The 14,613-nt window shown below is 35.1% G+C and overlaps 2 protein-coding genes across 2 annotated transcripts; both read right to left on the reverse strand.

Annotated features, from left to right (window-relative positions):
* Nucleotides 1-7,531: 7,531 nt before the first annotated feature.
* Nucleotides 7,532-8,074, reverse strand: LOC137838281 (uncharacterized). Its single transcript, XM_068647531.1, has one exon. The coding sequence runs from the start codon at nucleotides 8,072-8,074 to the stop codon at nucleotides 7,532-7,534; it is 543 nt and encodes a 180-aa protein (XP_068503632.1).
* Nucleotides 8,075-8,448: 374 nt separating this feature from the next.
* Nucleotides 8,449-9,468, reverse strand: LOC137838282 (uncharacterized). The gene has a single exon (XM_068647532.1). The coding sequence runs from the start codon at nucleotides 9,466-9,468 to the stop codon at nucleotides 8,449-8,451; it is 1,020 nt and encodes a 339-aa protein (XP_068503633.1).
* Between the last annotated feature and the right edge of the window lie 5,145 nt (nucleotides 9,469-14,613).

Raw genomic sequence — 14,613 nt, forward strand, 5'->3', positions numbered from 1 at the left:
TATTTACGCACCCCCTAACGCAGGTTTCTTATGTAAATTTGGGCCTTGTTATATATATATATATATGTTTTAGTTTTATTTTATATATTTATTGTTATAACCGAGAGGTTATTTCGGTATTAGCTTTCGGCCTCACCTCTCGGTTTTGACCTATCAGTACACTGGCCCCCTAGGCATAAAGAATTTGGCTTAAAGTTTTTTTTTTAAAAAAATAATAAATTTTTTTATGTATGATATAATGTGAGAATTTCAAGATATGATTTGATTTGATTTAAATGCCTCGTTAACCGTGTTTTTTATGCTCAGACTGAATGATTTGACATAGGTATTATTTGAACCCTTAGATAATTAATTTTTTGAATGGTTTGGAAGGGCTTGTGACTTTTCAGTATCTAGGGTTTGTTTTGTTTATAAATAGGCACCCCATTCAAATTGTTATCATTTTATACGGGTTTTATTGCTGGTGGAGAGCTACGACGTTTGAAGCTTTCTTCTTCCTTTAAAGGTAACAATGTCTATCTCGAAATCTTCTTCTGGTTCCGATGGTCTTAGTGATTTTTCAAGCGTGGGTGGTGAATCCACCGGTCGAGTGGTACGAGGAGAACAAGATCTTGAATCGAAATCTTCTTCTGCTACTCTTTCTTGTATGAAAGATTCAAATGAAGTTGCTACTGTGACTGTTGCCGAAAGAGTCAAAGTGATTTCTCCAAGGAAGAAACTTCGTCCAGGTTACAATTGTTAATTCTAAGGTCCGAGACTTCTTTTCTCGGTATCGCTCTGCTAATGAGCTTCGTGATTTTGTTTCTAATTCTCAGATTTATTATTCTGATGTTGAGAATGATATAATTTCTTTTCGGCGTGTGGGTGATGTTTATAATGTCTGTCATGGCCGAGAGGGTGATAGTAATGATTTTATTTTTATTTTTATGCTTGTTTCTTTAGGGACCTCCATATTCGATTGCCCTTGAATGATTTTCAAATGGGCGTTCTTAATATTCTTAATGTTGCTCCTACCCAGCTTCATCCTAATGGTTGGGCATCGATGCAAGCTTTTAGCATTTTGTGTAAATTATTGTCACTTTCTCCCAGCCCCAAATCTTTTTTGTATTATTATAGCTCTCGGCCAGGTAAACGACCAAGTTGGTTGTCTCTAATTAGTAAGCCTGATATTTGTTTTCTTAAGCCCTTTACGTCGTCGTATAAGGATTTTAAAGGGAGTTTTTTCAAGATCTTAATAGAGCCTAAAGGAAGAGAATATTTTTTTGATGGAGACATTCCGAAATTTCCTTTGTATTGGACGCAAGATCCATTAAAGTTCAATTTGTGGTCTTGCCACTCAATGAATGTTGTTGATCGTCATGTTATTGAAGTTTTTGGTTACCTCTCATATCGAATTCCCACTCGCGCTTTACTACAATTGTATACTTCAAAAAGTCCACAAGAGGATCTTATCCTTTTTTCTCGTTTTGTAGCATGAGATTTTTAACTTTGCTAAATTTTTCATTGATTTTCAGCATTAATGGCGGCCACAAATCTGAAAGGTCGTTCATACTTTACAAAACTTCTTAACAGAGCCTGTGATGTTACTCCTCGGCGTAAAAATGTGGTCAACCCGGTAGTGGAGGTAGAAATTGTGGAACCTCTTTCTCGTATTGAAGCCCCTGAACCCGCGAAGGATGATCACATTGCTGGACCTTCAAAAAAGTTCAAGAAACGTGCTAGAAGTAGCAAAAAGTCACATTCTTCTTCTCGACGCCACCGCCATTGTGAAGGTGGTTCAATGGAGCCTCTTCCTGAATCCATTTTTGGTGCTTCTACGAAGTATGCTAAGTTTGTTCAAACTTCCTTTACTGAGTCATCTTATAATATGTTGAAAGCTGAGGATGCTGCTTATTTGGCTGATTCTATCATCGAGCTTTCGAGTAGGACTCTTTTGATTGGGAAGATGGTGAAAGCAAAGAATGGTAGTTGTGTTTCTCTTACCGAGTTTGAAAAGTTAAAGAATGAGCTTGCTGAAAGTAATGAGAAAAACACCGCTTTAACTTCGCAACTGGAAGATATGGGTTTGCTGAAAAAGCAGCAAGAGATAGAAAAAGAAAATCTTGAAAAACAAATTTCTGATTTAAAGGTCGTAAGCTTGAAGACTGGTGAAGAGATCGGTCAACTTCGTAACGACAATCAACTACTTGAGAAAAGAGTTTCGGAATTATCTTCCGTGAAGGATTCTAACACCAACACCATTAAAGTTATGGAGGACGAGATTGAGCAATTGAAGGTGGATGTTTTCGAAGCCCAAAACTTTATTTTGGAACAACATAAGTTAGGCTTTGCGAAAGCTTTGGAACAGGCGAAGTATTTCTACAAGATTCCCATCTATGAAGGCAATTTTGATGTTAAGAAAGACTTCTATAATAGTGAATTAGTGCCTGTTAATGAAATTCCTGAAGATGATACTGAAGATGTTGATGCCGAGAGCTAGATGGGTATATGCTCGCATTTTTGTTTATAGTTCTCGGTTTAGCTAACGAGAAGCAAATTTGTTTTGGAATGCTATGATGTTTGATAAATGTATGGATATTTGCATTCGTAATGTAATTCCTTTTTTGGAACTTATCGTTTTGATTTTATAAAATTCGTTGCTTTCTCTTGTTTTTAAATTGGTTTTGTTATTGTGTAAATATTATTTAGAGCTTTCGATGGTGACTTCTCGGTTCTATTTTTCGAGTTATCCGCTTTTCAGTTATGATATTATAGCTTTTGAAAGTTTTCGGTTGTAACCAATTTTTTTTTTTTTAATAATAATCATTGGATCTTAGCAATTTAATTATACCCATTGGTTTAATACTCATATCTTTTGGTTTTGATATTTGGTTTAAAAGATATCTTAACTTATTCCATTTAATATAACAGACATGTTCGATCTCATCTTTCGGCATCAGTGATCACGAGAACTACACAATATTCTTTCGAAAATATTTGATTTGATACATCTTCAATCGGACCTTTCGGTTCTTAAAGATAAAATTATTGATCATTTTGCAACAAGCGAAGTATTATAAAATTATTTCGAATTTTTTTTTATCATTAGATATTATTTTAGACCTCTCGGCCTATCCTCTTGGTTATGTGATTTGAATGATTAATTTTGTTTTTTCGGTTACAAGTAAATGCTATCACAGAGCTTTCGGTCGTAACCTCTCGGTGCTAATCTTTTGGTCATTGAATTTAAAGGCTTTAAATGTCATCTTTTGGTTACAGATCCTTAACTAGACCTCTCGGTTTTTGTAACTTGGATCTTTCAGGTTTTTTATCGAGCTATAAATGATTGTTTTATCAACTTTCTAATTTATGGCCTTGATTTTTCGGAAGACTGCCTAATGGCAATTGATCTCTTGAACTTAATATTGAGATGCCTAATGCTGGATTAGACCTCCCGGTTTTTATTTTAAAGTATGTCAAATGGAGGATTTTCGCTTAAAGTGAAAACATCCAAAAGAATTCTTCTAAGACCAAAGAATGATTAAATCTTCTAAGACCAAAGAATTCTTTCGGTTGGGCTTTGGATGTATAACATCCAACTATATATAATATTTTATTTTCTTTGCACGTAACCTAATTGCTTGCTAGTGAATAATTTTAATTACCCCAGATATGCCTGAAAGATAGAGTTAGACGACCTAATATAACTAACGTGTCCAATTTCACCTTTCAATTTTAGTATTCGGTTTTAGTTAACCGAAATAAAAATAAAATAACATCCTCGAGTTTACCTTCGATTTATTTTTCCAACCGAAGATAAATTCATCTCACCTTTTCGGCTTCACTATTTGGCTTAGTATGGTTTGAAATATATCTTACCTTATTCCATCTAATATAACAAACATGCTCCATCTGATCTTTCGGCATTAGTATTCGATATTTATTTTGGACCATGAGAAATACACAATATTTTTTTGGAAAAGAGTTTAAGTGAAAATAATTTATGCCGAAAAATTTACGTGAGATTGTTTTAGGTTCGTCATGAAAGCGTTTGAGTCCGAAAGGATTATAAGTAGATGTTCTCCTGCGAAGGATTTCACCTGAAGTGAAAGCATCCAAGGCCGAAAGAGTTATAAGGGAATATGCTCTTGGGAGGGATTTCACCTGAAGTGAAAGCATCCAAGACCGAAAGATTTATGCAGAAATGTTCTCTCGGGAGGGATTTCACCTGAAGTGAAAGCATCCAAGACCGAAAGAATTTTAAGTAGATGTTTTCATGGGTGGGATTTCACCTGGAGTGAAATCATCCAAGACCAAAAAAAAAATGAAAGTGAACAAGATGAATTGTGTCACTTGATAATGCTTCTTCTTCATTAAACGATAAGTATGTACACAAAAGTCTTCTTTTTACATCTGCTATTTTAACTAAAATAAAACTTTAAATGACTTGCATTCCATGTTCTTGGTATCACCTTCTCTTCCAAAGTTTCTAATCTATGGGTTCCATTTTGCAAATTTTCTAGTACCCTGAAAGGACCTTTCCAATGTCGCGGATCTTTTTGAGCGTCAGTTCGCATTCTCCATACCAAATCCCCTTCTTTAAAATCTCTTAATTTTACCTTTGCATTAAACCTCTTCATTGCTCTTCTTTTTACTACTACTTCTTTTATTTTTGCTCGTTCTCTAAGTTCGTCAATAAGATCAAGGTCAGTCCTCAAACATTCATTGTTGATATTCCAATCTTCCATTTGCCTTCGTAGTGTTGGTTCATTAACTTCTACGGTTAGCATTGCATCTGTTCCATATGTGAGATTGAACGGTGTTTCACCAGTTGACATTTGTGGTGTGCATCTATACGCCCATAATATCTCTGGCAACTTCTCGGCCCATAAACCTTTAGCACTTCCTAACCTCTTCTTTAATTGTCCGAGAATAACTTTATTTGCAGCTTCGGCTTGTCCATTCGTTTCCGGATGTTCAACTGAAGTGGTTGTTGACTTGATCCCCAATTCTGCATAAAATTCCATAAGTTTTTATCAATAAATTGTCGGCCATTGTCAGTTATAATGGTGTGTGGGATTCCAAATCTACATATTATATTTTTCCATACAAACGTTTGAACTTGCTGAGCCGCTATCTTAGTCAATGCTTCTGCTTCTATCCATTTTGTAAAGTAGTCCACAACTACTATCATGAACTTGGTTTGTCCTCGTCCAAGTGGAAATGGACCAAGTATATCAATTCCCAACTTTGCAAATGGCCATGGAGAAACAATTCCTTGCAACTCTTGTGCTGGTATATGATTTAAACTTCCAAACTCTTTGACATTTTTTACATGCTTTAACATAAATCTCACAATCTTCTCGAATTGTTGGCCAGTAGTATCCGGCTCTACAAACTTTTGTTGCCATTGTTCGAGCTCCACAATGTAATCCACAAATTCCTTCATGAAGTTCTTTCACTACATATTGAGCTTGCTCTCTCGAGAGACACTTTAGCAAAGGTATAGAATATCCTCTTTTGTAAAGTTCATCACCAATTAAAACAAAACTAGCCACTTTCTTTGCCATTTTTGTATCCAGTTCAACACCTTGTTCTTGGCTCTTTATCACTTCTATATATGTTTTTATCCATCAGCTTTTGACGTTGCAACATTGAAGCATTCTTCTAAACTAACTGTCGGATGACTGAGGGTTTGTTGTATGACTGATTTATGTTGCACTTGTCGTTGTTGACTTGCTAATTTGGATAATGAGTCTGCTTTCATATTTAATTCTCTCGGAATATATTTTATTTCAGCCTTATTAAAGCATTGCATAATATTTAATACTTTATGGTAATATTTCATTAATAATGGATCTTTTACCTGATATTCCCCTTGTACCTGTCCCACTGAAAGTTGAGAGTCACTTTTGCAAATGACATTTTCGACTCCCATGTCTCTGGCCAATAATAACCCTGCAACAAGAGCTTCGTATTCGGCTTGGTTGTTGGATGTTCTGAACTCGAATCTTAACGCCATCTCTACTTGGAAGTTGTCTGGTCCTTCAAGTACTATCCCTGCTCCGCTTCCTCTTTTGCTTGACGCGCCATCTACATACAATGTCCACTGCTCCTGTTGTGTTGTTGTCGGCATCTGGATAATGAAATCCGCAAGGGATTGGGCTTTAATTGGTCCTCTTGGTTCATACTTGATTCCATATTCTGAAAGCTCCATTGACCATGTCACCATTCTGCCTGCAAAATCTGGTTTTCTCAAAATTTTAGATATTGGATAATCTGTCCTCACAATTATCTGATGATTTTGAAAATATGGTCAAAGACGTCTCGCGGCATACACCAGTGTTAAGGCAACTTTTTCAACCTTGGGATATCTGGTTTCGGTGTTTTGGAGGGATCTACTTACAAAATATATCGGTTTTTGCTCCGTGTTTTCTTGGATCAAGGCTGCTCCTATGGCTTCATTTGAAGTTGCTAGGTAAACTATGATGGGTTGGGTTGACACAGGTTTAACTAAGATTGGTGGTTCGGCTACCATACTTTTGATCTGAGAAAGGGCTTGCTCACATCGCTCATTCCACTCAAAGGTTTCAGATTTTTTTAACAAGTTTACTATCGGTTTAGTTTTCTTAGCCAATATTGGTAAAAAGCTTGACAATGAGTTCAGCTTCCCCACTAGTCTTTGTACCTCCTTCAAGCTTTCCGGACTTCACATCTTCATTATTGCTTCGCATTTATCAGGATTTGCCTCAATACCTCTGTTTGTTAACATGAAACCCAAAAATTTTCCACCTCTCACGCCGAAAACGCACTTTTCTGGATTAAGACGAATATTGTATTTTCTTATTTGTGCAAACACCTCCTCAAGGTCTTCCAAATGTTTCTATACTTTATCTGATTTAACCACCATATCATCAACATAAACCTCCATGTTCTTTCCAATTTGCTCTTTAAACACCTTATCCATCAACCTCTGATAGGTGGCTCCAACATTTTTTAAACCGAAAGGCATGACTTTATAACAATAGTTTGCAGTATCTGTGGTGAAAGCTGTTTTTGGGATATCTGGTCCATACATCTGTATTTGATTATACCCTGAATAGGCATCAAGAAAGCTCATCATCTCTTGACCAAACGCTCCATCAACCAATCGGTCTATGTTAGGCAATGGATATGTGTCTTTTGGGCAGGCTTTATTCATATCTGTGTAATCTGTGCACATTCTCCATTTTCCATTCGGTTTCTTAACAAGTACCACATTAGATAACCATGTAGTATATTAAGCTTCTCGAATGAAACCAGCTTGCATCAATTTCTCAGTTTCCTCAATTGCTGCCTTCCGTCTTTCTTCTCCCAGTTTTCTTCGTTTTTGAGATATCGGCCTTACTTCTCGGCAAACAGATAACTTGTGACAAATTACCTCTGGATCAATTCCAGGAATATCAAATGGTCTCCAAGCAAATAAGTCTTTGTTGTTACGTAACACTGTAATAAGTTTTCTCAATAATTCTTCAGGCATACTTCCACCTATGTAAGTACATTGTCTCTCGTCCTAGCCTAGTACCACAGTTGTTGTCTCTTCTTTCGGTTCCAACCTCTCATCATTCAATCTGGGGTCTAAATCCACCATTGCCACCATTTTTTCAGTATCTTTATTTGCTTTCAAATTCATCTTCAAACCTGCTACATAACATTTTCGAGCATCTTTTTGATTGACATAAATTGTTGCTGTCTCCCCCTTCTCTGTTGGGAATTTCATGGCTAAGTGCGATGTTGAGACTATTCCTCCCAACTTATTCAAAGAAGATCGTCCCAACAATACATTGTATGATGTGGAAGCATCCACCTCTAAGTACCTGATTTTGATCTTTTTAGTCTTACTGTCTCTTCTGAATGGTGTCATTAAATCAACATATCCTTTTGTGCTAACATTTTCACCCGAGAAGCCAATGAGTTGTTCTCGGAAAGGTACAATATCTTCTTCTCTCAAGTGCAACCTTTTGAAAGTATCCCAAAACAAAATATCAACTGAACTCCCCTGGTCAACCAAGGTTTTCATGACGGCATACTCGGCTATTTCTACTGTTATCACCATAGGGTCATCATGATCAGGATCAATTTCTTAAAAATCTTCATCTGTAAAAAGCATCGGTGGCAAAGTTCTTCTTTTAAAAGTATGATTAATGGTTCTGATACTTCTCCAGTACTGTTTTCTTGCTGACGAAGATTCCTTTCCAGAAAACCCACCTGAAATTGTGTTTATAAACCCTCTGACCGGCCTTCCCAAACTTTGCTCCCTACTTCGCCTTACTGACTGTGTGTTTTGATAAACCTCGTCACCTCTTCCTTCCGGCCTTCTACCCCTTCTATCATCTCTCTTTTCTACTCTTCTATTTTCCCTTCTTTCAACTCTTTCCGCCCTTCTCTCTCCGATCTCACCCCCTCTCAAACCTCTCTCCGGACTTACCCTCATTCTTTCAACTGCCCTGCTTGTATTAATTCTTCTATTCTATCTTTCAACCCAATACACTTTTCTGTATGATGACCATGATTTTTATGATACTCACAACGCTTAGTGTGATTTGTTCTTTCCGGTGTTCTTGCTTTTCTTGGTGGTGGTATTATTTCTGCAGCCATAGCTTCCTGTAGAACTCTTGTTCTGTTTGTATTTAAGGGTGTGTATTGTTGGAACTTTCGGCTTCTAAACTCTTCTCTGGCTCTTCTAGCCATAGGTCCACTTTCTCTTTCTATCACTCTCTTTTCACCTCCATCAATCCTTACCTGATTTCGAAACTCTCTCAGTTCTTCCATCTGCATAAATTTTGATGCTCGCGGCCTTAACTCATCCAAATTGGTTGCAGTTTTCTTGCAAAGACTGTCACCAAATGGTCCTGGTTTCAACGATGTTATCATATGATGCATGGTAACCTCTGGGTTGAGATTTCGAATTCCCAAGGCAACCTTTCCAAAGCGTTCCATGAACATCCTCAACGACTCTCCCTTCTCTTGCCTTATGTTTACCAAGGCAATCGATGTTAGATGAAGAGGACGACTGGTTGCGAATTGAGCACTAAACTTTTCCACCAATGTATCGAAACAATCCACACTTAAGGGTGGGAGACGTGTGAACCAACTCAACGTTGCCCCTCTCAACGTTGTAGGGAACACTCTGCACATAACAGCGTCATTCCATGTATATAAACTAATTTGGGTGGTATATATTGCAATATGTTCATCAGGGTCTGTACTTCCGTCGTATTTGTCAATAGTCAATTTTTTCCAATTGTCTGGTAGTGGAGTATCGACTATAACATCATAGAAGGGATGTTTTCTTGAAGATGCCCCTACAAAAACCTCAAAGTTTTCGAGCAATCCTCTCTTTGTTTGGGAACTTTCATTATGATGAATCCTCTCATTCACTTGTGCTCTCAGCTTAACGGTCTCAAAGGATAAGTTTAAAACTGTTACTTCTTGTAATTTTCTCCTCATACGTGCGTTTTCGACCCTTAACATACTTAATTCTTCTTCATTACTTTTTTTTAACATCCCAAGCTCTTTATGTAGTTGTACCAACATTGTCATTGGCATGCTAACATTATCTGCCTGCTCTCCTCCCTGTTCTTCCCTTTGATTCATCTTGTCTTCAACCTTTTTCAGCTACTTCTCGACTCTACGGTGGGCCCCAAAATGTTCTTACAACTAGGACCAAGAACACTAGAATAAGGTTGATAAGATTAACTCCTTTACAAATCTTCCAAACTTGGGTTGGACTCTCTCGATTTCTTCTTGAGCTGGATACTCTGGGCTTCTCCTCACGTTGGGTGCTCTCGGCTTCTCCTCAAGGTAGGTGCTCTCGGCTTCTCTTTCGACTAAGTGCTCTCGGCTTCTCCTTCAGCTAGATGCTCTCGGCTTCTCCTTCAGCTAGGTGCTCTAGGCTTCTCCTTCAGCTAGGTGCTCTCGGCTTCTCCTTCACACAGATGGGGGGGTATACCTGCAAGGCGCTCTGATGCCAAAGTCAGAAATAGTTTAATGTTCATCAGACAAAAATCACTCTTTTTTACCTCTTATGTTGATCTCCTATTTATACAGTTTCCTTAATGGGCTTTTCACTTTACCTTTGGACTTTCTTTCTACACCGTTTTATTATTTACGCACCCCCTAACGTAGGTTTCTTATGTAAATTTGGGCCTTGCTATATATATATTAGTTTTATTTTATATATTTTTTGTTATAACCGAGAGGTTATTTCGGTATTAGCTTTCGGCCTCACCTCTCGGTTTTGACCTATCATTACAGTTACACCAAAAACAAAGCATACTCTTCAAATTCTAAAATAAGAGATTCAATAATGTCCACATCCACAAGTTCACAAGAAAAAGAAATTTGGTGTACTTTCCTCTTTAACTCCCCCATTCATATTGGGATCGGATCCAGCTACAAACTTTTGAAATTTTACATTAGTTTTAATATTATTTTCTTCATGTCATGTCCTATGATGGTGTCTTCTTTCTCTTCCACCTTTTCTGATTTACATAAATCCTTCATGTCACTTTCAAAATGAATAGAGGCACTTGAAGTTCTTCTCAACCTCTCCTTAGTCTTCTAGATTTTGGTTTTTTGTTTTGTTTTGTCTATCTAAGAGTTGGTATAGATTCTCAAGAGTCATTTGCCTCCTTTTTTTGGAATCTTTTGGAGGACTCAAAGACATCTTCTCAAAATTCAAGTAGAAAATCTACATAAAAATAACACAAAAAATACACTAAAAGCAGTGTAATGGTTAGCAAAAAAAGTCTTAAACACTCTCTAAGTGTTTACACTCAAACTATTTTGGATGAATGTTTAAAGAAATGTTAAAATTTGATTTGAAAAAGGTTGGTTGCACTCAATTCACCTAAGAGAGAAGTCCAAAAGTGATATGAACCAAAAATACATGAAGATAACCAAGGATGTTATACTTGAAGGGTCATCTCAACAAGCAAATAAAGACCTCATTAATAGGAGAAATGGACAAAGCCCAAAGCATTTGAAGTTCTTCTTATTAGTCTTCTCAAAAGATGAGGTCCAAGCCAATTAATATCTTTTGTAAATAATATAGGAGTAGCCTTAGGAAAGTGCCAAAGAGGAAAACCAAAAGACACCTCTCATGTAAGGCTCTTAGGTGCTACTTTAGAGAAGGAACTAGAAAGACTCTTCCAACTCCTTTCTCTCTTAGGCGCTATTTTAGAGAAGGAACTAGAAGAGTGACTCTTCCAACTCTCTTGCCTTATATAAATAGAGGTACATGGCGCCTTGTATCATAAGTTGAAAGTTGAATATTGAAATTGAAAGTGAAGTTACTCTCTTGAATTTGAGTGGTTTCTTTGTGAGACTTGCTCTCCTTCTCTTTGTCTTATCTTGTGGGTTTTGGGAATCCTCAAGTGGCGGCACTCTCACTCATCTTGGAGTCTTCCACCATCCAAGTGGCGTGATCACTCCAATTGTCTTCAACCTCATAAGTTTCTTCAACTCTTCATCTTCTTCTTCCATACCCATTCTATATCAAAAACTCTAAAACATGTTTTGTTTCTTTTACTTGATTTTCAATCGGTCAAATGTTACTATTGAATGTTTCTAATCAATAGTTTGTCATTGGTTTTTGTTTTAATCGGTTGGAAGTACTATTAGTTTGTCATGTTACTGTTGATGTTCTATTCGGTTCATGTTCTTGAAATGGGTTTCCCATGGGTTTCTTGATTTGTGTTCTTGAAATGGGTTTCTATTTTGGTTTCTTGTTCTTGTTGTGTTCTTGAATTGCTTATTGAATCTTGATCCAAATCATGAAAGTGTCATATAATGGATTTTTCCCTAATCAATTCACATAAAAAAAAAGTTACCTAAAATTCCTTCAGAATTCAAATCAAGAAATGATATATTTCTAGTAAAAGAGAAAACAAAACTATATGCTCTTAAACCTTTAAAATTATAAAAATTATATAACAAAAACACAAAGAATCAAGAAGACAAACTGAAAATGCTAAGAGAAGGCACCAAAATATTACACAAAACTATATGACAAATTGACTCAAAAATTGCAAAAAGAATTTGAAAAAGACATTTGGGAAGGAAAAATCTAAGTAAAAAGCTTACCCATAAGATTCATGATAAACTTTTTAATGAAAGGTACCTAAATATACATATTAAGGAAGACAAAACTCACAAAAATGAATGATACATTTATGCAATCCCGATGGAAATCAAGTAGTAAATTGATTTAAGAAATTAAGACAGACTAATCATGAAATTACCCACTTAGATTTTTCCTCTAATTTTTGCCACTTATTTCTTTTGATATTTTTTAATTTTTCTTAGCTTTTAAAATATGTATATGTCTTGGCAATCCAAATTAGTAAGTCCAAAGAGAATTTATTTTTATTTTTTTATTCTTGAAAATAATTACCAAATGGACAACACTTGCATCTTAATGTTTATTACTCTCAAATCTTCCAAAAACATATTAAATTTTAGGCAAACTTTAAAAAGAGATTTAACACTTTTAAAACTTTAAAAACTTTAAGAAGAAAACTACAACTCAAAGAACAAACAAGAACAAAATACCCAAGATTTACCAAGCATTAATATCATACCCATTCTCCTAGAAAAAAAAAATCTTTGGCCAATTTTGCATGATATGGATACAATGACTTGAATATTGGAATAAATTAGTGAAACAATTCAATAAACATGTTCTAAACATCAAATAATGATTCGGTCAAGGACATATACTAGAAAGAAAATAAGAATCACATCTAAATAGAAATGATTTTCATACATTCTTGAATATAAGAAGCAAAACAAGAGTAGAAAACTCTCAAACTCTCAAAGTACTCACAAAAGAGAATTTCATTCAATTTTCAAGGTGTATTTTACAAATGAAAGAGACTCATGTTTATAATGGAGGAGATCGACCTAAGGGAGAAGAATGAACAAGAAAATGGAGTTAACCTTGTTAATCAAGAGTTAACTCCACTAAAAATGATTAGCTATCTTAATCCCTTGAAATTAAGGAGTGCACATAGATAGTTGCTTGAATTAAGGAGATGTAATGATTATAGGTGGAAAACAATGATGAATCTAAGGAGGAAACACATGTGGTGCCTAGAAGGAGTTCCATTGGACACAAATGACTCTTGAAAGCTTGAAGAGTCAAGTGGAATAGTCTAACTAACTCATGTGCAAATGAAAGTGACACGTGATAGTTTAAAAGCTCCAAAAAATACTCTTAATTCTCATGAATTTCGTCCAAGGTTTCCTTAATTGCTAACCATCTACCCTTTCTCAAGTTTCACTAAAAACTAAGAACTACCACTACATCATTTATTAATTTAGACAACAACTAAAAATTCTTGCCTAACATTAAAAACCGGTGGCCTTAACTTTAGGAAATGGTTGGGTCATGATTTTCCAACTGTGGAATATGAAGCCGTGGGCTTTGCTCAAAGGAAACTATTTTTGTCCTATGATCACACGTTGTTCAAAATCGTTGCTTTAGACTAATACAATAGGCCAACTTTTCTACAAACTTTTAGATAACACATTTTAATTGTTGCATTTTCTTTACACAATGATTTTTTATGTGTTACATTTACTTTTAGGTCACAATTATTTAATTGTGATCGCAATTGGATAATTATTGCTTATTCTTCATAATACATTTATAATATTTTTGAATAAACTATGCATGCATTAAGTCACTGATTTATTTATTATGGTAATGTAAAAATATAATAAGTCATAAACTATTAAAAATGATTTATTCAATTTTTACAAAATAATGAAACAAATTAATTAATTTATTAAATTAAATTATTATTAATAAATTATTGCAATTGAAGATAACATAAGTTATATTATTTCGAAATAAAATTAAATGTGGAATTAGCTTGATGTATTTGAAAACATAATGGCATAACTGAAAACATTAAAAACTATAGTTTAACGTCATTTATAACACTTTCAAAATTAAAAGAAATTACAATATCTAACAAAAATGTTTGATTTATTGGTACATTTTGTGAAGGCAATATTTTTTTCTTTACTTCCAACTTTAACATCTATATATTTGAGATTTGAAATAAAGAAATAACTTCCTTTCATTCAATTCAACTCATGAAAGTATTGATGTCATTGTTACGAAATAGTGGACTTTAAGCCTAACTCAACGAGTGATAGATAGAAGCTCGTGCGTGGGACCTGATAAGCCCAACAAATACTCGCTAGGATAAGCTTGAAATGGCTCTGATACCATATTAAGAAGTAGACTTTAAGCCTAACTCAACCCCATAAAACCGGCTCAATAAGGTGAGGTTTGCACCCACTTATATACAATGAAAGGCTCTAATCTATAGTCGATGTGGGATCTCCAACAGCCATTAGAGTTGTTATATTTGATGAATCCAAGTTTGAAATTTTGAAGAAAGACAACTTAGTTTATATATTATGTGTGTTTGAGTTTATTTCTTTTGTACGAGCATGTATTTTTTTTACTAAGATTAATGATTCAAAGATTTGTTTCTAAACGTTTTTAAACTGTTTAGAACTTATTCTTGGTAATAAAATTATTTCAATAGATTAAAATTATATTCTTTTATAAGCTCT

The sequence above is a fragment of the Phaseolus vulgaris genome, chromosome 4, assembly GCF_051622355.1.
Source record: "Phaseolus vulgaris cultivar YP4 chromosome 4, ASM5162235v1, whole genome shotgun sequence".
NCBI classification, from domain to species: Eukaryota; Viridiplantae; Streptophyta; class Magnoliopsida; order Fabales; family Fabaceae; genus Phaseolus; species Phaseolus vulgaris.

Coding starts and splice junctions, on each gene's coding strand:
- LOC137838281 (XM_068647531.1), bottom strand. CDS start 8,074: ATGGTGATAACAGTAGAAATAGCCGAGTATGCCGTCATGAAAACCTTG.
- LOC137838282 (XM_068647532.1), bottom strand. CDS start 9,468: ATGAGGAGAAAATTACAAGAAGTAACAGTTTTAAACTTATCCTTTGAG.